General features: G+C 31.4%; 1 protein-coding gene across 3 annotated transcripts in view; it reads left to right on the top strand.

Moving 5' to 3' along the window:
* LOC128994030 (RNA-binding protein Raly-like) overlaps positions 1-24186 on the top strand; it is a 334709-nt gene that overhangs the window by 274986 nt on the left and 35537 nt on the right. For all 3 annotated transcript variants that reach the window (XM_054418232.1, XM_054418230.1, XM_054418231.1), the window contains one exon: positions 2884-2901. In XM_054418232.1, the coding sequence (XP_054274207.1) occupies positions 2884-2901 (18 nt within the window). The remainder of the gene's footprint in view (positions 1-2883; positions 2902-24186) is intronic.

Raw genomic sequence — 24186 nt, 5'->3', positions numbered from 1 at the left:
CCGGTGCCTATTTGTCAAGTTTTAAAACTATTGACAAACTTGTGAAAAATTCAAAATTCCAAGGAATAGGAAGTGGGCCACAGAATGATGCATCTAACACCCTAAATATGTTTGTAATTTGTATCTTAAATATTTTGAAGCATTAAATTCCATGTTGATGGCCCCTGGATTACTTTATATGACTATAATAATGGTACAATACCTCGTATTTACGGCGAAACATGTAGGTTGCTAACCTCAATCATCATTTGGACTACTTGACGAGGTGTTGTACCATTATTATAGTCATTTTGAAGCAGTTAGGGGTGATGTGGTTGAACAGCTCAAAAACGATGAAGAAGTCACACATTTACACTCCTTACTAGTTTATACACTACTACTACTACTACTACTAGTTTTACTTACTAGGTTTTTTAACTTACTAGTTGATTATATGTTTATTTGTATTTTTGAGTCCGCTATTCTGATGGTTTATTTATTACACTATACATTGTCAGTGCAAGATGCTGAGTTTTTAGGGTTAACTGGGGAGCTGTAATTTATTGGTAGTACTAATAATACTAATGTCGGTGTAAACTGTAGAAGTGAAGCTGGCGATAGTGCCTCTGATAACTAGATAGCAGTTAGTGTTAACTGATTCCATCTATCATAGAACTGGTACAATACCTCGTTCACCTATCCCATCGTCAAAGGACTCACCACGCGTGCACAGAGTATTGAAGGCTTAACATTGTATTGTCAGACGTTGATTAGCCGATGCTTTGACGTCACTAAGTCACATGGTGTCATTATTCAATGCCACATCGTGTATTCTGTTTTGTTGTCCGAATCATTTTTTGCAAAATTATTTATAGTAAGGCAAATCCTTTAATGGTGGAGTTGTATTAAGTTTTCATGCGGCAAGTGAGTTACAACTAGGTGGAGTTTCATGTGGAATAGGGCCAGTTTTTAAATAATGAGCTGGCAAAAGTAAAACTATTAAAATAAGTTTAATCTCGGGTTAAACAATGGTATTTCTTTCGCATCCTTAAATATATAGCTAGTTTAAGCAGTTGAGAAAACGTCTAGTCAAAACATTTATCTCCTAATCTTCAAGGTACCTAGTTTTGTTGACATCCAGCAAGTTAAATTAACTAAAATATATATCTATCTGGCTATAGCTTTGTAACACGTTCTCGATAGCCTTTGTTATGTGTACCTACAGTAAGTATCTAGGTTAATTTGTAAACACCGCAAAAATTAGAACCACCAAACGGAGACAAGTTACAAACAGCAAACAGTTACACAGCTAGGAATCAAATATCTATAGTATGTATACGACAAAATCTGGATCCTAGGATATTCATATACCATATATACTTTTGTTCTAATATACTTTTAGATAGTGTTCTTTGTAAAATATTTTGCACTGCTACTAATATTTACATGCGATATCTACATTACTCAAATATTATACTGTCGATAATAATTGAGAATTGGTTCATTAGTATAGGTCCAAACATACGGCACATAATTATAGATTCTAAAATGTTTCATTTCCCATAATACAGACAGAGTTACCAGTATAGAAGGGCTGGTTTCCTCGGGCTACGGCACGTGACTCGCATATTGAATATTGTACACCAACAACTGTTCTGCTTGCGAACCTTAATGTATTCGGTAATCCTAATTAGTCATATTAAATTCGGGTATTGTTTAACAACTGTGTGGTTTCCCAGTATACCTTCCAATAGTTCTCATTCCAATATTTTTTGTTGATGGTTAACATCTCAAACATCATATTATTAATTCTGATAGCCCCTGGACTAAGAATAATAGCTTTATAGGCTTACCTTAGTCCTAAATTATGTCTTATTTCAACTAATGTTCAAAGCTGACATGTTTCGTTGCACTGCAACATCGTCGGAGCTTTACGTCAAAAACATCAAATAATTTAAGCATTAAAGGCAGTCTACCGACAACCGCTGCCGTGCCGTGTCATGATAGCGCTATCGTGTTATTTAGTGTTTAAATGTTCCGTGTCCCGTGTTGTATTTTATTCTTAAATCATTTGATGTTTTTGACGTAAAGCTCCGACGATGTTGCAGCGCAACGAAACATGTCAGCTTTGAACATTAGTTCAAATAAGACATAATTTTGGACTACTGACAGGGAGGTAAGCCTATAAAGTCTCAAACATCATTGATAGGCCCACTACCGCTTACTTTTTCGTAGTATAGCTTGCAACATTTTCAAATATTTCTAACATTTTATGTAACAATAATTTGACTTATTACTCAAAATTGTTTTTGCACAAAAAACAGTGACTCGGGTATCTTTAGAAAACAAAGTAAGTGTTCGCAGTTGTTCAATCACTAAAGTTTTCGCGTAAAATGGAAAATATTTGGTTCGTTTACAAGTTTCACTGTCAATTTTAATGGTTGTAAATCACGCAAATGGGAAAAGTTTAATGGAGAAAGAACGAGGAGCGCGTTCACATAGGAATATCAACGAATGAAGAAAATGCAGCTTGAATTATAATGACAGAAATGTCACCTTCGTTTGTTATAAAATGAAAATGTGAGTAAATAATAAAACAATGAATGGCACTGAAATGTTCATCCTATTACAGAATGTATGTGCATGATTGTATTTGAGAAAAATCATTATCGAATTTACATATTCATGATCTGATTGCCTATAAAAAAAACTCCTAATTTTCTCTGTTGTGTAATAATTTAAATTACACTAAAGAACACAGTCTCTCAAATTCGTAACAAAAAAACATAATTTAATTTTGTTTGTAAATATCAAAGATTTCCTCTAAGTATTACTATAAATTATAAAACGCACATTACTAACATTATTGTTATATTTTAAATTTGTAATATTTTTCTGTTGCAGGGATTATTACTACGACAGGTGAGTACAGAGTCGAAATTCCTTGCATGAATGTGTACTTATAAGGTTTCAGATGGCAATCTGCGTGTTTTTTATTTATTTTTTTATTATTTATCAATTTGCAGATTAAAAAAGATCAATCTTGTAAAACCCTTGAATATCTTACTGCGATATTTTCCATAAAGATAACAGGCGTCATTCGTTAGTGTTGATTCGAGTGTTTTAGTAAGTCGATTTACTGCATGCATTTTCTTTCAAAAATCAATCTGACAAAAATATTATTTAATTTGTTTTTAAGAGAAAAATTTCTGTTTACTTTTGTACCAAACTGTGTTTAAAACAAAGTTAACAAATATTCACTATTAACTTTGCGAACATTACAAAAAAGAAAAATTTGACCTTCAAAAATAGTATAACTATTGTTTCCAAACGATAAATTCCTCAAATTCGGGGATGCATTTTTTGCGATCTCGCTCCTCAGTTATTTAAATTGGAACAGGCATTTAATTGTTGCAGTTGTAAACCTCAATTAAGACATTCCCTCAGGTTACGTATCTAAGTTAGCCGGGTTTATCACTAGAGCGCGCCACATTCTTGAGATTAAGCCTGAGATTGAGCTTGAGGGCGCGAAACAGCTGATGGGTGTGGAGGGTGGGATGTTGCCACTCAATTACCCGCCAAAATGTCGACACGTCACAGACACTCCCGCCGTTTTGTACACATTAGTCTCGATATGAAACGCCCCATTGAACTACGGTAACGAAATATATTTTAAACATTGATTTAAACTGTCAGATACGTCCATGAAACTTGAAACCGAGCCTAATGATTTACATTATTCTTAAGATAATTTTGGGGAGGTAATATAATAAGTTAAGAAAACATTTGTTCTCTTATTGGGTTTGAATACCTTTGATGGTTCACAGTATGAACAAGCTGCGTAAATACAAACAATATCAATATACTAAATGCAAACATTGCAGTAGGGTGGACCTTTAATAGTGATTTTCTTTATAACCCGTTACAACCACGTCTAGTGAGTAAGTTTAATAGTTTGTTTCAAAATATATTTATAGCTAATAATTTTAAAATGTGGAATAAGCAATTTATTATTTTTACATAGGTAAGTTGATTCATTTAAATTTGCTGTATATTTATGTCAAATGAAATGTTATTACTATTATTTAACATAACTTTTCTACATTTTCCCCCAAGTTGTTTTGCCACCAAAAACTTAAAACTACAATTTCATGAGTTGTTAAGACATTATACCACTAATATATACTAATTGGTCAGTTTTACTTGTATTTCAACCTACAACATTTTTCCTTTGCATGTTATAGTTTACATAGGAACCACACATTTTTCATATAGTATTTTTTTAGTATACTTATCATTCATAAATAAATAAATTAAATAAAATTACTTTTGTTTCCGAGCGTCTCTCAGTAAATATTGACTGTAACTCAGGTCAACAAAACTTAACATAATATATAACAATAATATGGTTATTACACAAAAATATTCGAACGTTACAAATTTCTTAATAGTTCATTTATTCAAACCATTATGTTTTATTTTAATGTTGAATAATTATTTTCCGCTCAGTAAAATGTAAGGCTGTAGGTATATAGTGGATGGGTTTCAGTAAAACCATATGATTTGGTTATGATACCCATATATCAATGTCGTCTCCTGGCGTATCAGGCTTGAGTAATGTTATTGCAATAAATAAAGGTTTAGCATCGAGTTTCTAAGGAAACATGTTTTAGTTTAGTTCCCATGAACTATTTTATTCTCAATTTTTATCGGGTTTTGCTTATTGTTTAACATCTATTTTGTTTAATTCTTAAACATTTGTTTGGCAAAAATATTTTAGTTTGCAAAATACAACGAAATGAAGCTTCATGTTCTCAACTAAAAATGTGACCGCTGACCTAACGGTTGTTCCTATCCAACAACTACAGAGCCTACTGGAAGTAGAGCATACTCTATTTAAACAGGAACATATCCTAAGAAACACTCAGGTCTTTTTTTAGCTTTAGTCTGATAAAAAAACGGAACGTGTAAGTAAATTATATATCTCGTCTTTAACTTAAATTAAAACGCAATTTAATTTGTTATCAGATTATTGGTTTTTAAATCTTTAATTTCATTTATGGCTTTTACTAGGGAAGATGACGAATTTAGACCAAGACCCCACCTTCCTATAACCCCGGTCTGACAAAAAATCTTCGAAAAACAAACTTTACGTCAACTCTCACGAATAATTTAAGTGCGAAACACCGTCATGCCACTGAAGTGTATAGACGCTTAATTAGTACAGAGGTATATAAACTCTCCAAGATATACGTAGCAGCCCTCATATGTTGGGCCAAGGTTTGATATTGCCCAGGTGTAGACATTACTCTGAGCCCCACAATGAACAATGCCCGCGCCCCGCTCTGCTTACTACTGTGAATTATAAATTCCTCACTCGCGCTACACCCTTCTTGGGATAATGCTAGTAATAATTACTTTTGTGATGTGTGTTTTCTGGTAGAACCAGACGTAATTAACTACTATTTGAGAGTTAAAAATGTCAGTAGTTATGTTTGGATACACATAGTCAAAATCGCAAACTAAAAATAATACATCTTGGAATTTTAAATTTTAAAAATGTATTTATTTATTTCAATATTAAACTTTGTAATATTATTTAGGTCAAAGTCATAAACCTCTGAAAACTGAAAGTTATCCTCTAAATTTCCAACAAACAAAAAAAACTGAAAAAAAACTTACACAGAACTATATTACCGTCCCCATTACCTTCCTATTCTTGCCTTGACTAAATATCTGGCACTGTTCTGTGTCATAGATGGCGTAAATTATAATGTACATTAAGAATGAAAACAAAATTATCAAAAACATGTATTAACTGAACAAATTATTTTTCATGATTCATTCTTTCCAATACTTGACAGCAGAAACCTATAGCAAATTGTACGTCTTTTCCACGCAATTAGAAAAAGGAACATCACTAACCTAAGGTAACTGCAATAAATGCGTTGTTTAATTACAATATACGTTTCCATTAGTGACAATATATTGGTTTGTCAAGTTAAAAGTGATGGAGCCAATAGCGGCAGGCCAAGTGATGCACGGCCTCAATATCACAACATTGAGCCGAACATGTTACAAGTGATGGCTGTATATGGGGACTGATTTATGGTAGTCCTACGCATGTATTGTACATTGATAGATTTAAATTATAAGTTTTTTATTATAATTTTTGAACAATTTTTTTAACAGGTTCCCTGGCACCTGTCAACTGCCTATGTGTAGACTAGTGACACTTGGGAGTGACTTAGTTAAATCATATTTTAATGGGCTCAACATACGTATTTATTGTACATTCAGCTCACATTAATGATTAGGTATTCGACATATTCTGGCTCAAATACAAAAAAAAAACTCGAACTTTCGTCATGTAGTTTGAGTTTCAATTCCGAAATTTCGAATTTGTTCTAAGTATCTGTTTGGAAATTGGCTACCTCAACCTAAATCATTACTTTTAAACGTATACAATTTTGTGTGAATATAAAAGTTAAGTTTTATGCTTAGTTTGGTTCTATATGTATTTAGGGTTATTGTAAAGTTTAATGTTAAGTTTAAAATCTTTGGGCGAGTTGTGCTTGTTATGACTTTATTTTTTTTTAAGTATTACGTACCTGGTTTGAAAAATAATAATTGAAAGTACTCATTGTATCCGCGATAGTTCCTGAAAAGCTTATTAATTACAAAAGTATTAGATTTCTAGTTAATTTAACGGATAACACTCTTTCAACTTAAAATACCTGACCTATACAATGAACTGTTGATAAATTAATAATTTAACTAAAACCAGATGTTGTCCAGCGACTAATTTGACAAAAGGGTAGAGCATGTAAGCGAACAATATATTCCGGATAGGAACAGTTATATTAAGAGTATAAGATACAACTCGATAATGACAACTACGAAAAAAATTACACAGAAGTTATAATAACGCCATACCTAATCAATTAAAGAACTAAACTTTTACGTCTTGCTAAATTGAAATATATCACTAAAAGGTTAATTTGACAAATGAACAGTATTTCTGTACAGTAACAGTAACACGAGCCCAGGTGCGGTGAAGAGTTAGGCGACCACAATGTGTAATAAGCCGACCCTACACTTGGCCCTCATCATGAATTATAAACATTCATTCCACCCTGGCGCTGCTAACTGTATTTGTACTGTTACCTTGGGATGGGGGCGTGTACACCACAATTAATTATGTATTCTTATAGCCCATGAATGGTACATAAAAATAAAACAATATATTTCAAAGAAATTTTCAAAAATATCTCATATAAAATTAAAAGGGAAAATCTAACCATGAAAATGCTATTAATCTATATCTGAATTCCCTACTTTGTAAAATACTTAAGCTCTCAATAAAATAATACATTACCTCACTTGACACAAGTGTAAGGGATTTCCTCCCTTCTATATAGTACCACCACTAAAGTGTGATACTTTAGCTATGTGATTTTCACTATTGTGAACTTTTAGAATGGAAGAATTAGGATAGTGTTGGTTAAGTGGTTGTGCTTTTTTTTTACTTTCTTAAGAAGCGTTGAACAATTTGAACTTAAATTGAATAAGCTTCAATGAAACAAGCTCAACGGTTTTGGCTCATGAAGGTAGGCATAATCTTTCAGGAAATGGCATTGAAAGACGGCAGCCATGAAGTAAATTACCCACTTTATCGAAGGAACCATTTACCTTCTGCAGTATGGATGAAGATTTTATTGGGCTGAAAATTAAATCGGAGGTAGAACCGATAAAACAAAGCCGATATCGATATAAGAGTGAGCGGCTACAACTGTTACAGACAGGTTTCGCAGACCTCTTGCTAAGTAATGTTACCTTGTTGTACAAAAAACATATTATTACATCACCGTACGAAATTTTTTTTATGTTTTGCACATAGAAGTCAACTTAAGGAGTGTAGTTATCAGGCCTATGTTGACAACACAGATTGAAAAGATGCAAATAATACACTACGCCTTTGACAATACAAAAGAAATACTAGGTAAATATTAAAACTTATTCAATAAAAGTTAACCTCCGATATTTTGTAGTTTTTAAAAACATAATCGTAAAACTACCATATAGCTGTAGAGCTTTCTTAGGTGGTTGAATACATAGCAAGTGTGGAAACACATTTTCTTTAAACATTACAAGCCTACCAACATTACGTATTCTTTAAACATTATATTCTTATATTCTTTAAACATTACGTATTCAATTAATACGTATAATATAAAAGAAGTAACAAAGAATATGTTGTTCAGAAGTTAAACAAATGATTTTCTATTTGTATGGGTAATTTTGTTGTTAAAATTTAAAAAAGATACTGTATAAAATTTTGTTTATTGTACTTACGTTTTACAAACATTTTCCCCTTTCGAGGTATTGATTTGTCCCAAAAACAGCTGTTTGATCCAGCCGCCCCAAAGTCTATCTGGGCAGACATCACACTGAATGTTGGCTTCTGTGACTATAATTACAGAACAACAATAGATGTTGAGTACAAAGGCTGACTAGATATTCTGTTGTTAAGGGTGATATTGTATAAAGTCGCTTCATATATATATTTTTTACTCTAATATTTTGTCATCATGAAAAAAAAGAACTTTAATATTAAATTTACATTTAAAAAACATAGTTTTTAGATTTTTACAATTTTATTATAGTCATGTACTTATAATCAACATTTTATTATTATAGGTCGTATGAAGTATTATCATTCGGAATGAAGTTAAAGTACATAATACAGGGTGTTTTTAAACACAATACAAATATTTACAACTACAGTACTTATAAGTCACTGTGGATAAAACAACAAAAAACTACCTAGCTCTTGATAGTAACCCTGTTTTCTTTACTTCATTTCCGATCAGCTAATATGCATTGTTTAAGTTATCTATAAGGTCTTATATTATTGATAGGTCATTGTAAATAAAACGTAATATGGTGTTTTCTTACACTCAAACAGAGCTTACGGAAGCGCCGAGTTGAGCAACAATGCATATCAGCTGATTAGCAAAAGTAAAAAATACTGGAATACGAAATGTTAGCTTGTTTTGCCGTTAAAGAGTTTATTTATGGGTATTGTAATTCGTTGTTCGTTAATAAACACCCTGTATTTTATTAACCCACATTATAAAATATTATAAGGTTTGTTAAAAGGATTATTTTTAAACACGGTTTCTTAGTGTACGTATTCACTGCATTTATATGAAAACTAGGCGCATTTGTTCTAATTTACAAACGAAATAAAACGTGAGAAAATAAAAACAAATTAAAAGTTTAACGTAGATTATACATGTAAAATTTAATATTGTCCATTCACACCTTATAATTAGCTTACAGAATTATCATGTAACCCAACATGCCTTAATTTTTATGTAATGTTTCTTAAAAAATAATAACTAAAGAAACCACTACAAATTAATTACATAACGTTTTTTTACATTACATGTACTGCATATGGTAGTTTTGTAGTATAGAGAACCCCTCAAGTCAAGTTCACACCAATTGTTTTACGGTTTCTAATCCCAAGGCTTTCTAAACACCGAGGTCGGGATTAATTACAACAGACGCGACTCCTGCACTACGGTCTGGAAATCATTGCTTTATCAACATCAGCCCAGTCTACAAACACCCTGACTGTAGTGTTGCTACTTGAAAGCTTACAAAGTAATAGCTTTATGGAATTTTTTAATTAGAATCACCAAGAGCACTGATAAACATTTAATTTGTCAAAAATCATTTGTTATAAGTTGTGAATCCTTGACATTTGCATTTTGACGATTATATCCTAAAATATATTTTATAAAAAGTCCCTATTAAAATTCCACCTAAATTTATGATACGTTGACACCGGATTCATCACCACAACAACATTTCAACAGTAATTTCAACATTGCAACATTTACTTTCATGACAGTAATATACATCAATGGATGTATTGTTTTACATCGATTTATGTCTTTGTCATTGCAACATTTTATTGTTTACATAGACAATAATCGATTATAGATAACCATTGTTAACAAAAATAAAAACATTCAATTTCGCTTTAGACGGGAGTAAAAAATATTTGTGTTCTCAGCAAACACACATACTTCAACGTTGCTGGTTCAAGAGACAATCTACTATTTTATCACCAAAGTCCACCAGGCATTGGCCCAAGTTCACTATTAGATATTCCGTACATATTTACTCAACATATGTAACAAAACATATGTGCGTAGTTGCTATGTCTTTAGTGTACAGTAAATACCAATAGTACCAAAACCACTGGCTGTTAAGGTTTAAAAAAAAAACATAAGATAAAAACGTAGCACGATTGAAACTACAAAGTACAATGGAACAAAGGAGGAGGTCGCTGATGATGACGATTGCTGTAGACAAAGAGAACCTCAGACAAGACAAAGGGTGACAGTGTCATTCCCACTGCATCAGATGTTGATGTTGTCATTATATATATACTGATAAACCACACCATTTTCGTGTAACAATCAAAGTATAAAATATTGTCTACTAATGGTAACAATTAATCATATGGAAACAGCTGGTGTATGCATTTACTTGTACACGTACTTTGCAAGTTACTTGTACTTGTAAAAAGTTGTACAATCATTTACTTAATTCAGTTGTTTTAATTGACTTTCATTCTTTAAAAAATCCACAAGCAATCACTTAACTGTAAACGAGTATCATAGTAACTGGTGTAATGGGGGGAGATTTCGCCAGAAGTCATCTTGTTTATGATAATTGACGGCTTGTTCATATTAAAACTCTGTAAGTCACTGCTTCCTGTTTACAGAACTGCCTGCTGCGGGGTTTATGATGGTTATTTCTAGAGTAGTGGTTTTATATCAAGAAGTCTGGACGTGGTCACCCTGCGTAAGTCAACTAAAATGACTTGCGTTCTTGGGTTTTTATAGTTTGGGTTAAATGTTGACTATGACATGAACCACTCAGTTCATTGTAGAAACAACAATGATTGGAATTTTACGAAAAAGCTCAAGCATTTTGCTCTTCTTGTTTTTGCTAACTAATTACTGTAAAATTCATTGGGAGTTTCAAAAAATCAATTAAAAATCAAGACTATAAGTAGTCTCAGCTTAATTGCATCGCATACATCTAGTGTATTTAGATAATTTATTTCTGTGCTCGTAGTTGCATATTTACTCATTCAGTTGAATTAGCTTAAACACGGTATATTGCCATACTTATTTCAAATTATTGACAACTAATCATTGAGTTTACATAATATATTATTGAATGCAAATATTATTTTATTAAAAATATCACAGTCGTGCAAGGAATAGTTATCGATTTAACCGGTAAATGGGTCAGTTGGTTGTAATATGGTTATTATGAGAAATTACATTGTTATGTAAAAATGATATAGTTAAAAATACAGCGCAAAGCATTATAAAAAACATAAATTATTTGTTGTAGGACGGTGTATTTATAACTTTACTGTTGTTTATCAAATATCACACACTAAGTTATGTGTACAATTTAAGTTCAATGTTTTCGGTTTTACATTCAAACTGTGCAAGATATTTCAATCTACTCTATTCTCGCTTGCGTCTCAAACTCAAGGCAAGAATGAGGCTTATTCAAACAATTAGCCAGGCTAACTTAGATACATTCACCTGCGGGATTAACCACAAAGCTATGTCGTCACTGTGAAATTGTTTACAACTGTTAGGCTTTATTACACTAACAAATTTGGTACGGAATCGTTCGTGAAAAGTCAGAGTAATACACATTCACTACGAAATGTATATAATGTATTGAATTGCTTCTGTTATTGCAGAACTTTTTGTTTACATTCAGGTAGAATATGTAGCATAAAATTCAGAAGAGGAGTCATTGAGTCTAATATTTTTTATTTATTATTGTATGGAAAATTATATAATAGCTGTTTTATTTATTAATCAGTTTTTTAACAATCTCTTATGACATTTTGAGATTATCTGTGACGTGTATAAATATAGTGTGCGGAAATAAATCACTTTACCAACCGAAAGAGCTTCAATACAAATTACCTCCTTTCATCCAATAATATAAACAGTTAGGGTATTGTACCACACTAAATACCTTGTGTAGTGTAACACACAGTATTGCTGACTGTAGCTTTATATTATTTCTTCTAGCTGACATCTCATTAATAGTATTTCAGCTAATCTCTGTGTTAAACTGGATCCGTTTTTTGCTTCTTTGGACATTCTTTCTTAGAACACACTCTTAAAAAGTTATGTAGTTATAGGTTTTGTTTTTATCTTCTGGCAATGGGTTAATAGATTTGAAAATGTGTTTTAGTTAATTGAAACTAGGCACAATTTATTTTGGTTTGGTGTAAATTAATAAATACTAATTTGAATTTAAAAATTATTTAATTTCTACATCTACTCAGAATATGTATTTCTGTGCTTTCAACATCAATTTTTTATTTTAATTATGAAGTTGTAATAATTATACTTATTGTAAATTGATTTGGAATTCATTTATGATAATGAATGACGTTATTGTTGTTACAATAAAATGATCTTTTTGTCCGAATCATCAGCATATACAGTATATTGATAGTACAACATCTAATGCAGTGGGAATGACACTGTCAGCCTTTGTCTTTGTCTGAGGTTCTCTTTGTCTGTCACAATCGTCATCATCAGCGACCTCCTTTGTTTCATTGTACTTTGTAGTTCAAACCTTGATAAGTTTTCATCTTATTCCGTTGTTTATTGAAAACCTTTAACCTTTATACCTATTGGTATATCCTTCACAGTAAATACTCTGATGAATGGTAAAGTAAAATAGTCAAGTGAATGGCCCATGGTGTTAAGAAATAGCGTTTGTTTTGAACCAGCATTGATTGTTTATATATTTTTTCGTGGTAATGTAATATAAGTGTTAATACATTTTAACTCAATTTACTTATTCATATGTGATTTAAGTCAAATTGTTATTTTGTTCCTGCTCATAAGTCAAAAATAGAATATTAAGCTAAAAGAATGTGATAATTCGTTCATCTGTTTTTCGGGTACATTTAGCGGATCCCCGTTGACTTTTGCATACGATTCCATGCTTTTCAGCTTTAATATTTAATAAGGGTAATTCATTGAAGTAGAAAAAAAATCATCAACTTTAGAATAACAACCATGATTTTTTTTGCAATTCACCCTTTTACCCTACCAACAACATAACAACATTTACCCTAAACTTATTAAACACTGCCGTTTATTTAGGTTGATTCCTTACATGTTGGTGAGTTTTCTAACTTATTAAATAAACAAATAAAAATTCTACTTTATGAGGTCATACAAAGAAACTATTGTGTGTATTATAAGATAACTACGTAAACTACAATAAACTAATTTTTTCATAAGGTTTTATGAAAATTGTCAACGTTCATTCCAAAGCTGAGTTTCAGCCGGTGTTCCTGCTATGGGTCAGAAGCTGGAATTAATTATTAGTCCCTTAGTTATTAAACCCTATGTAAAGAGGCAACGTCCCATGTTTGACAATATGCTTGTCTTTGATTTTATTTCTAAATGAGTTTGGGATTAAAATATGTTTAGTAAATTTGCCTGACATGCCAGTTGAATTGGCTTGAAATACTAATAGTGTTCAAGTATCAATTTAATAAAAATTTGAATTTACTTAACCGCTACATTCCAAACAATTTAAAGGAACAATTCTTTAAATCAAATAAAATAATAATGTGCAAATCGTTTTGAAGATGGTGGAATCACAAAGTTATATAATTAAATTGTTTAATCCATAATAATAACATTTCTGTCACAAACTTTAAGTGTTATATGTAATACACATATATAAACCCTAAAGACCAGCTACGGTGTTTATTATTTACATACCCATAGTGGGTATAATAATATAATAATAAAAACCCATTGTGTATGAATAGTGAATAACTAAAATTCATCAAACTTAATCTGAGACATTTTTTTCATTTTACCAATGAAACTAAAGGTGTGGATGAATCAACAAAGTAAGGAATGGGAACGTATTTTCTGTCTCTGACAGTGTGGGACTAAGCCGCTTATAAACGCCAGTGTCGGAAGTAACGTCGAAAGTAAATGTCCGCAGCCGTGAGTTTGCATAAAAAATAAATGGTTAAAATAATAAGAAATTTCATTGATTGTAAAAATATTGTTACACATCAATAACATACAGACTGTCCCAAAAGTCCCGGACCGGTTTAATATTTTCTAAACGACAACAGATAAATCAATAAGATTTGGTACATCAACACCACACCTAAAAATCTACTTTTTTAAGGAAATATCAATTTTCTGTCACATCATGGGGACGTCCCGCAAGGAGTCAGAAGGAAATCTTAAATAGAAGCATAGGTCGACATGTACATCAAATTAAAGGTCTTTACTAGCAGAATATAATGCTGCAAATTTGAACTCAAAGGGACAACCAAGTCAAGAATGACAGTGGTTCAAAGATTCATTTAATTTGCATTTGGGGGCACAGCCCTAGGAATTGGAAAAAAATTGTTAACGTAAGCATAGGTCGATATGCACATCAAATTAAAGGTCTTCACTAGTAAATTACAATGCCGTAAATTCTAGCTCAAAAGAACGCCTGAGTAAAAAATGGCAGTCGTTCAAAGATTCAAAATGGCAGGTTCAAGAAATCTTTGAACGGCCGCCATTTTGTAACGGGTGATCCTTTTGAGGCGCGGTTTCCGGCATTGAACTCTGCTAGCTAAGCCCTTTAAACTGATGTGCATATTGACCTATGCTCCTATTTAAGATTTCCTTCTGACTCCTTGTGGGACGTCCCCATGATATGACAGAAAATTGATAGTTCCTTAAAAAAGTAGATTTTTAAGTGTGGTGTTGATGTGCAAAATCTTATTGATTTATCTGTTGTCGTTTAGAAAATATTAAACCGGTCCGGGACTTTTGGGACAGTCTGTATGTTTCAAACCCACTAAACGTAAAATGTGTTTTTTCCATAGAAAAATCTATATCAAGCCAGTGGCCAAAAGCAACTAGTTTTTATTTTTTATCTGATGGATAAATCACAAGAAAGGCACAGTTCTATTCCTAAATTGTTTCACTTTAGCCAACTTACATGATCATCATAGGACCACATAAATCCAACTTGACCAATATAAAATACAGAAGTCGTGATTTTATAGCTGAAAAAATTTAGATTTTAATTAGTGTGGTACAAAATGGAAATAAAATTTTGCATGATATCAATATTTTAATTGCTTCAATACAATAACAAAATTTTAAACATTTTTTCCCCAATTTTTTGCTTATTATTAACATTGTGTGAATGGAAAATAAGCCTTACAAAATTAATCACACAGACTACTTGTGGGTTTATATTTCAAAGAAGTTAATTAGAGAGATAAGCAACAAAAGCAACATAAAAAATGAAACATGAGCCAAAGTCCAATTCGTTAATTACGACGTCAAAAGTAATTTCTAAAGAGAATATCATTTGGGGGATCTCTGCGCTGCGTTATCGTTTTTGTATCTTCTTTTGGTTTTTATCCCTTTTAATCTGTGGTTGCAGACGAATGGCAAAAGTAGCCTACGCATTATACTCGTACAAATGTTTTACTAGAATGTTTTTTGCATGTTTTTTTAGAAATGATTTGAGCCATCACATTTCTAATATTTTGATTAAACAAAAGGTTGCAGAACATTCTATGATCAAGCGAGAAGGGGGTTGGCGAGAGTGTTTGCATTTGTGTTATTTATTCAATAACACATGTATGCGGTGAAATAAGCTTGTTAACGTTACTCGTTTTGTTGTGAACCACTGAGCATGTTATACATTCTTAGGGGGATGAATATCGCTCTGGTTCAACTTTAAACAATTTTATCATACACCTTGCACCAGGTGTTATAGAAGTTAGTTCACGGGAAGAAGTTTTTAATTTGTTTGTATATTTTTATCATGATGTTCTGTTATTATTTAACAAAATTTGACGATAAGTAAGTTGAGCTATGATTGCACAAAACTTATTCTAGACGATCCAATAACTACAACATCTTTACATAGGACCTGCGTAATATAATTGGTTGAATAATAACGTTAAGTTTGCTACGAAGCTTTTATGAATAATGTTAAAATTTAAATAGATAATTGCTGTTTGTTATTGAGCTGGGTAAACTATCACCAAATTGTGTGGGCTTTTTGAAAATCCGTTCATAGTATGTCAATTTTAGCGTTCATACACATTTTGTGTTCTACGGATTATCTATTTACATATTACTGAACTGAGAAATTCCACTTCTGACAAAAACTATTTTGCACTTAATTCTGCCGCGCAGTGCTCTACACAAACGGAAACCTCAAATATTGACTGATACTGAAATATAGGCCTATATTATTAATTAATTTTTAGCGCCATATTAAATCTTGTACAGATAAATCAATTGAGAATCACAGGTGTTTCTTTCTTGCAACCTTTAAAGATTGTCTTGGTCACCTTAAAAGCCTATTCATTGCTAAACCTCTTACATGTTTGAGGTGAAATGCTACGTCATACGTTTGAAATACGATATTCATCTTAAGTTAAACACACTTTTCGTTTACCATTGGAAATTAAATACATTTTAAGAAAACGAAGACATAGAAAAAACAATTTTTTTTAACTGTAATTGTTTCTTAAATCGCGGAATTTATTGAAAATAGTTATTCTTAAATTTGTATTTCATTACGTTTCATACTTTTAACTTTAGTATGTTATTAGTATATCTTTACAAAAGTCAAAACTTATTATAACTTATAAAATTCTTGTTGAAAAAAATCTAATTTAGAATGACAGTAAAACTGATTAAAATAATTTTTTCCCCTGTCTAACTATTCTTTCGCATTTCGTATTTTAAAATATATAAATGAACTCTACGAATTTCAAGCAGAGTGAATTGCTTCCCTGTTTATTTCAAGCTATACCACTGACTCGTAGACATCTAATTTCACCTCCCCCTCCTGCCCCTTCATAACTCCGAGAATGGAGCGTATTCCAACAATTAGCTCAGCTAACTTAGATGTATTCACCTGAAGGCTTAACCTGCTTGTTGCTCGATTGCTAAATTGTTTACAACTTCTTAGCTGCGTTGAAACATAAAAACGAGATCGTCAGTTATGTTTCGCTAAGAAATATATAATATTGCTCTTAAATGTTACATTTAGGAAATATTATTAATCTATAAATCTTACTGATATTCTAACCATTGGTAAAATGTACTGACACCAGTTACCTATGCGAAACGTGTTTGTTATTTTTGATAATATTGCCATATGATAGAACAACAAAGGCAAAAAAAGAGCGTCCCAAACCCTCCAAAGTGTTAAAGATGAGTTAGTGATTAACAAGGCATTGGCCTGCCGAATTGTGAGATGATAACTACACGCACGCATATACCAGGAATGATAGTAATTTTCAAAATAATACATAAACTTAAAAAAACGCACATTGACAATTAATTGAAACTTGCTGTTTGTACATACAAAAAAATATGATCAATTGTTAAAATCTTTCATTTTCATTTTGTTATCATAAACTATAAATTCACTAAAGATTATTTAATTTATATAGCATTGCATCCTATATGTTACGTGTGTATTAAACTTTAAATTACTTATAAAGTGCTATTAAATTTTTTCGTCATAAAATACAAAGATTTGCCAATCGCAAAATAAACAGCTCTCTCAACATTTTCTCTCTCACTCACTCTCACAGGACGGGCAGTAAGCGGCTTAAAGGCATGGTTGTGTGAGTATTACCGCACTCGAGGAACACTTCAGCTGGAGGAATGTTATTTAAAATTGTATCATGACTTTTTTTATGAAAAGAGGTGTAGTAATTTATACGAATCGTACGGTATGCCTTGCTGAGCCATATCTACTAACCAAAACCACCAAGTGTTAAAAAATAAACTCAAAATCCTAATTATTCGGTAAGCATTGCACAAATATGCTCAACATGTGCAATAGTTATTTGTATTTTGAATTTTCGCCATTAAAAGGTCAAAGCCGTTTGTATTGTACTGTAAATCTTTGCATCGTGAATCAGAACTGTCGCCGGCAGGTCTGTATTTGTAGCCAATGGGGTTGAAGTAATGCAAGTTTACTGAACAAACGTCTTTTGAGCCAATTTACGGTCACGTTTTGTAAAATGTATAACCTGGAACAAAACTATTGTGGCTAATAAACAAACATAATGCTTACTAGAAGTTTGGTAGGGTACTATTACGTTAAGAAGTTTACTTTTTAAACGTTATCACAATTTTGGGTTTACGGTGATAAACAATAAAGCTAGGGTAAAATATAGGCCTACTTACGAATATAGTTTTTATATATTAATAAACTATCAAATTTAGTATAGAGTTATTGAACAAAAACTGTAGTTTATTTTAAATAAGCTGTTTTAAAGTTTATCTTATTGTTTTACGTTTTTTATTGGTCCAGAACATTAAAAAGTGTGTTCAAATAATTGTTTAAAAAACTTAATATTTAAAATCGATTACTCAAAAATACATTAGTCAAAAGAGGATATCACGGATCAACAGTCAAAAGTGTTCCAACGCTAGAAGAATGGCATGTAACACATAAATTTATTAACTTATTTAAACTTCTCATAAAAAATTAACAAAACAATATTGTGCAAAGCTTAAAATTAGTTAGAAAAGTGGTAATTGTATCTTTGGTTATTGGTTGTAATTAGTTAGTGTGCTACATAGCATATGCGAATAAAGCGATATGTATACAGGGTGTCCCGTAACTCTCTGGACATATGTGTATAGACCGTTATTGCTTAGGTCAATCCAAACACATTTCACCATAGGAACATGGGTATGTGGTGCCTAGTTTTCCGTCTGTCTGTATTTATGTGTGTTTTTTTTAATAACTCCTAAAAGGAAAATAAAACAAAAGGAAAACTAGGCACCACAGACCCATGTTCCAACGGTGAAATGTGGTTGTATTTACCTAAGCAATAACGCTATATACATATGTCCAGAGAGTTACTGGGCACCCTGTATAAAAAGATATGTAGTTAACCCTGCCCTACTGAGCCTTTAGTATATGGATGAATTAGAAAATTTAATTCGAAAATAAAACTTTAAACTGAATTAGGAATAAAGTTGTATATAATTAGAAATTTTGTTGTGTGTAGATGAAACAATTACCATGCTTAAATTTGGTGTTGAGTACAATGTCAAGACTAAAAAAAAAATAAATTGAATTGTAAGTGAAGCCTCCAGCGGTCCTATCAACTGATCAATGTGACACCTGTGGGTCTGCAGACCACTTGTTGACAACTACCAACTTTAAGTGTGTAAATCCGGGGCTGAAATCTCTCCCAGGAATTTCAAAGCATTCATTCTGTAACTTTCCTCAACCATTAATCATGTCAGTTTTTTTAATATTTTTATTTTTATGCTTCAACAGTAGAGTATTTTTTTAAAATATGTATGAATGAAAATCAGTTATGTTTTCGCATTTTAAACAAAGAGTAAGATTAATTTTAAAGATACGAAATTAATGTTTTCGGCTGCATTGTTAACGTTTTAGCATTTCCGTTCAGGTAAACCTTATCTTACACTCTATAAATAGTTATTACTATTTCCATTAGCAATAATTGTAGGAAAAAAGTTTAAAATTTAAATCAACAAATAGTTGTTTGGAAGTCGTCTCGCCGTCTGCCAGTAAACCATAAAATGCTGCAAAACTAAACATGTGTCTTTGATTAACAGCAGTTACTTCCAACAATGTAAAGAGCATGTTTGTAAGTTTTTGTTATGGTTATTTTTAGTCTTGGCTACTTAAGTAGCTGTAACAGAGTAGTTTATTTAATGTGCTTTACAAATTAAGGACAGGTGTTTCATTTCATCTACGACCTACAAATATTTTTTTCTTTCTTTTTAGTAACCATTGAACAAACAAGTCCAGCAAGACAAAACATAAAAATGAGAACAAATCTGTAATCATTATTTTTTTTATTGTATTATAAGCTGTTTTAATCAAAACAAACAGAAATCCCAATTTAGTTTTGCACCCTTATTGTTTAACCACCTGTATACACCCAAACGTGGGATGAAGAATAAAAATACTACTGAATTCTTGCCACTCAAAGCCCTCTGAAGAGTCGAAGTGGTGGAGTGGCGTTCGCAGCATGTTCATTATTCACCTTTACGGAGCTGTTCTCTTTAGTAATTGATTCACCTTTTCATGAACCCACTTAACCTTCACGGGAGATTGATTATAACTTCTCACAGCTATTCTCGTTCCTTCAAGGCAAAAAAAAAAGGTTTCTATAGAATTGTATATTTGTTTTCTATGCATCTCTAAAAGATTTTCTAATTTTCTCAATGCTTAACGTATGTTCACCAGAGTAGTAGAAACTTAGCTTTTTATGACGTATTTACAGCAAAACAGATTCGCTATAAAAATTTATGGAATTTGTTATTTTCATACCCAGTTAAATGAACAAAAATCAATTACATAATAATTTAGAAACCCTAAATTAAGTTGTATAATTTATCATTAAATTGCGTATTTCCTTGTTATAAGACGACTAAACAATCATTTAACGACTAATTGTACAAAAACAAACCATGAGTGAAACCTACAAGAATATTCTAATACATTTCTCTTAACTATTCTTGTCGACGTAAGTGTATTAGATAAGCCTAACCTATACTAATAAGGTAACCTATACTTGTATATTTTTATCATTACAATGAGATAAGAAAACTGTTGTTTTATTTTAAAATAAGTATGAGTGAAAGAAGACTGCGGAATGGCGTTACAGCTTCACAGTTAGTCACCATTAATTCAACATTTTAAAAGTAGTGTTGCTAAATATACCTAGATTTCAAACCGGATACCTTTTAGTTGAAAATCGTTAAAATTAACTCATCGTTTGACAAATTTGTATGTGTTTTTACATTTATCATACGAGTATAAATAAGTTAAAACAAGCAATAAATGTTGGACTCAATATTTTAATTACAATTTAAAGAAATATAACCTAACTGCACATAGAGGTAGGGATTAATCACAAAACAAAAAAGGCGCATTGTGTTATCCATGTGTGCTTGTTATATGAATGTCTGATGAAATATTACTTATTCAGCTCAATGTGTTTGTGGTGGGGTAAGCTTGTTTGCTTCTCAGCTTTATATTACCACCGCTAGTGTAATACAATCTCAAGCCCGGTTGTTGTTCTTCACTCTTGCTTTTTTTTTGTGGAATAATCTTTGAAGTTTTAAAACTTCATCTTTGTATGGACATTGGCTTTTGTATAAAAGAAAGGCTAAGTAACTTTTTAGGTATATTGATTGTTACTATTGTATATAATTTTTACAAAGATATTTTCAAAAACTTTAAGCCAAACTATTTTCTTCTATGCACCTGATATATCCTTGTACAAATTACATATAAGGTATCAATATAAGAAATGTTGAGCAAATTCTATATTTTCGTGTACTAGGATGGGCTTTTTACTTATGAATACAGTTTTTATTTGCAACACTAACTTTCACTAATCAGTGTAATCGAAACGTCTTGTAGTTCACATGTGTTATCAAACTTTTTTGAATATCGAAATAACCTTAAAGTAAAAATGTTTTCTACATGGTTTTCAGTTTATTAAACCTTTATTTTTAGCAGACATGAAATCCTTTTATAAAAACTCTACTCAGTTCTCAATTTATTTTACTCTTAACTCTGTTGAAAACAAATGCAGGTGAGAAGTATCGTAGCTTACCAACTAGTATTGCATGCATTTAGAAATTGCTGCAACTTATAACAATTTTACTCTGAATAGATAGCCATCTCAGTAGTAGGTTGATTCATAAAGAAGAAGATTCCTAAAGAATAAGACTTCTTCTTTATCTCCCCCATAGAGTAATCAGCTGAGTGGTTGGTCATCATAGCAGCAGAGCAGCAGCTTTTTGTCTACATCTATAATTCACTATCCTCTCTCAACAGAACTGTGTAAACATCTCGGTTTTATTGTTGCAAACGTATCCGGATTTGATGTAATGTAAGACCAAGAACAAAATAAGAATTTAATTACTCAATTCATGTGTTTTAAGGTTTTAGGAATAAGTGTCTTCATAGATTGTTTTTATACTATAAATTGTAAACATGTTTTTGTTTCTTCTAAAACGTCTTGAATCTGATCTGTATTATATTATCTCCCTTATTTCAAGTCTACAATGAACAATTTGCAATTTTACCCAATTTGCAATTTGTATTAATTTGTAATACAATTTTTTTGCAGTTGTGCACACAAAGCTTTAAAAGATAGTTTCAAAATATCTGTAACTGAAAACGCTTAAGACATATTTGAATCTTGTTGCAAAGGAAATAAAATACGTAAAGGTTAAACGTGGCTAACAGATGGAAGAATCAATTACCTTGAAGAGAATAATGTAGCAGAGGTGAATAATGTATGGAGAAGCGGCTGAATGATAAGGAGCCCAGCTTTTGTGTTTCTGCTGAAAAAAATATCAAAGGAATACATTTATGCATTCTATTTTAAAACCAATAATAAACATTGCTCACTTACAAATTAAAACGTCGGATTAAGTCTTAAGAAGTATCAATTCTGGTCCCCATTATTTACCAATAATGGTGTTTTCTAACTGCTAAACTTAGCCTATATAAAATCAATCACGATTTGGACTGTCTCTTGACAAACATTCCACAGACGTAAAACTCACACAAAATAATAACAGAATTAAAATATTTAAATTTTTTTAAACTGTTTATTGTGTATTTAAATTACTTTTACAATTTTCCACAATGAATTATACATGCAATGAACTTAGTATTTTATTTGTTTAATGTAGTCAAAACTATTCATTTTATTTATGTTTTTCTCTTAAACCTATCCCTAGAATAATTCGTTCAGCATATACTAAAAGTGTATTTTAAAACCACTTATTTATCCACGATTTCTTGTAAACTAAAATATTTAAGGTAAAATTCCACAAAAAATCTATTATATTAGATATTATTATTGTTTGCGAGTGTTAAGGTTTTCATCGTTTATTTATTTTATTGTCACTACTGTATTTGTTTCGGGTACGTTAGGCCAATGAAGGGGATTGTTAAATTGACATAACTTTTTGATTTAACATAGTGTATTCAAAGAAATGCAGCAAACCTTTCTACATGAAAAGGTCTTTGGATAGATAAACGTACATATGGAATATTCCAATATTCCCACGAGAACACAAACTAAGGGTGTCTAGGGGGTGTTTACGATACTCTTGGGGGGTTTGTTCCTTAACGACCACACAAATGCCCGGAACTGGTATCGGAACGTATACATAATATCGTTATCGGACGTAGCGAATACACGTAGGACACTGTAAAACACGTGCAAGAACAGTTTTCGTGCAAAATTTCGACATTTATATGGTTAAAAATGTTGTTCAAAATATTAAATACCTCACAATTCTTCAGCTCTCTGCCTCTTTATTTTTTATATCGTAGTTTTTTTTAAGATACTTGAAATATAAAGTACGTAATATTTAGTGGTTCAATGCAGGCCACAAAGTATAAAAACCCTTACATTTTGTAAAAAGAATCAAGCAGTTTAAGAGTAGTTTTCTATGGAAGGTGAATCTATATGAAAAATGTATTTTTTGTAAATTTCGCATTGACTATTTTGAGCATAACCATCAAGACATGTTTGGTATCATGTTATAGGAAATTTTAGTTAGATGAGCATTTTTTTAAATAAAATCCACAATCAGTATTTTCACCACATTGGCGTTTACAGGCTCCATTGTAGTCATATGAAGAAGTAAGATTTAAAAATCAGTAAGTATTCTAATGAATTTTCTCCTGAATTGAATTGAGCTTATAAATAATTCAAACAAGTATTTTAATAAACCTAGGGTTTATTTTTACTTATATCTTTTGCATTAGTGAATAATATCAATATTTTATGGTGCCTTACTCTTCTCGTGTATTTGTATTACTCAATTTCAAAAGAGCATCTCAGTCCTCACACATTTGAAAGATCACTTACTATTCACTACTTTTAAATCTATTCATCAGAGTACAATGAGTACATTGTATTTTTTGCTGTCCTAAAATAACTGTCCACAACTAATGGCTTGTTAGGGAGGTGTTTGTCCTAATTAGGACCCCTCAAGGCGTTTTGTCGCTTGTCTGCGTGATGGAAGACGT

The sequence above is a fragment of the Macrosteles quadrilineatus genome, unplaced genomic scaffold (genome assembly GCF_028750875.1).
Source record: "Macrosteles quadrilineatus isolate MER2022 unplaced genomic scaffold, UCM_ALF_1.0 Scaffold_5__1_contigs__length_97177068, whole genome shotgun sequence".
NCBI classification, from domain to species: domain Eukaryota; kingdom Metazoa; phylum Arthropoda; class Insecta; order Hemiptera; family Cicadellidae; genus Macrosteles; species Macrosteles quadrilineatus.
The sequence above is the reverse complement of the archived record's forward strand: the minus strand, read 5'-3'. Positions and strand labels throughout refer to the sequence as shown.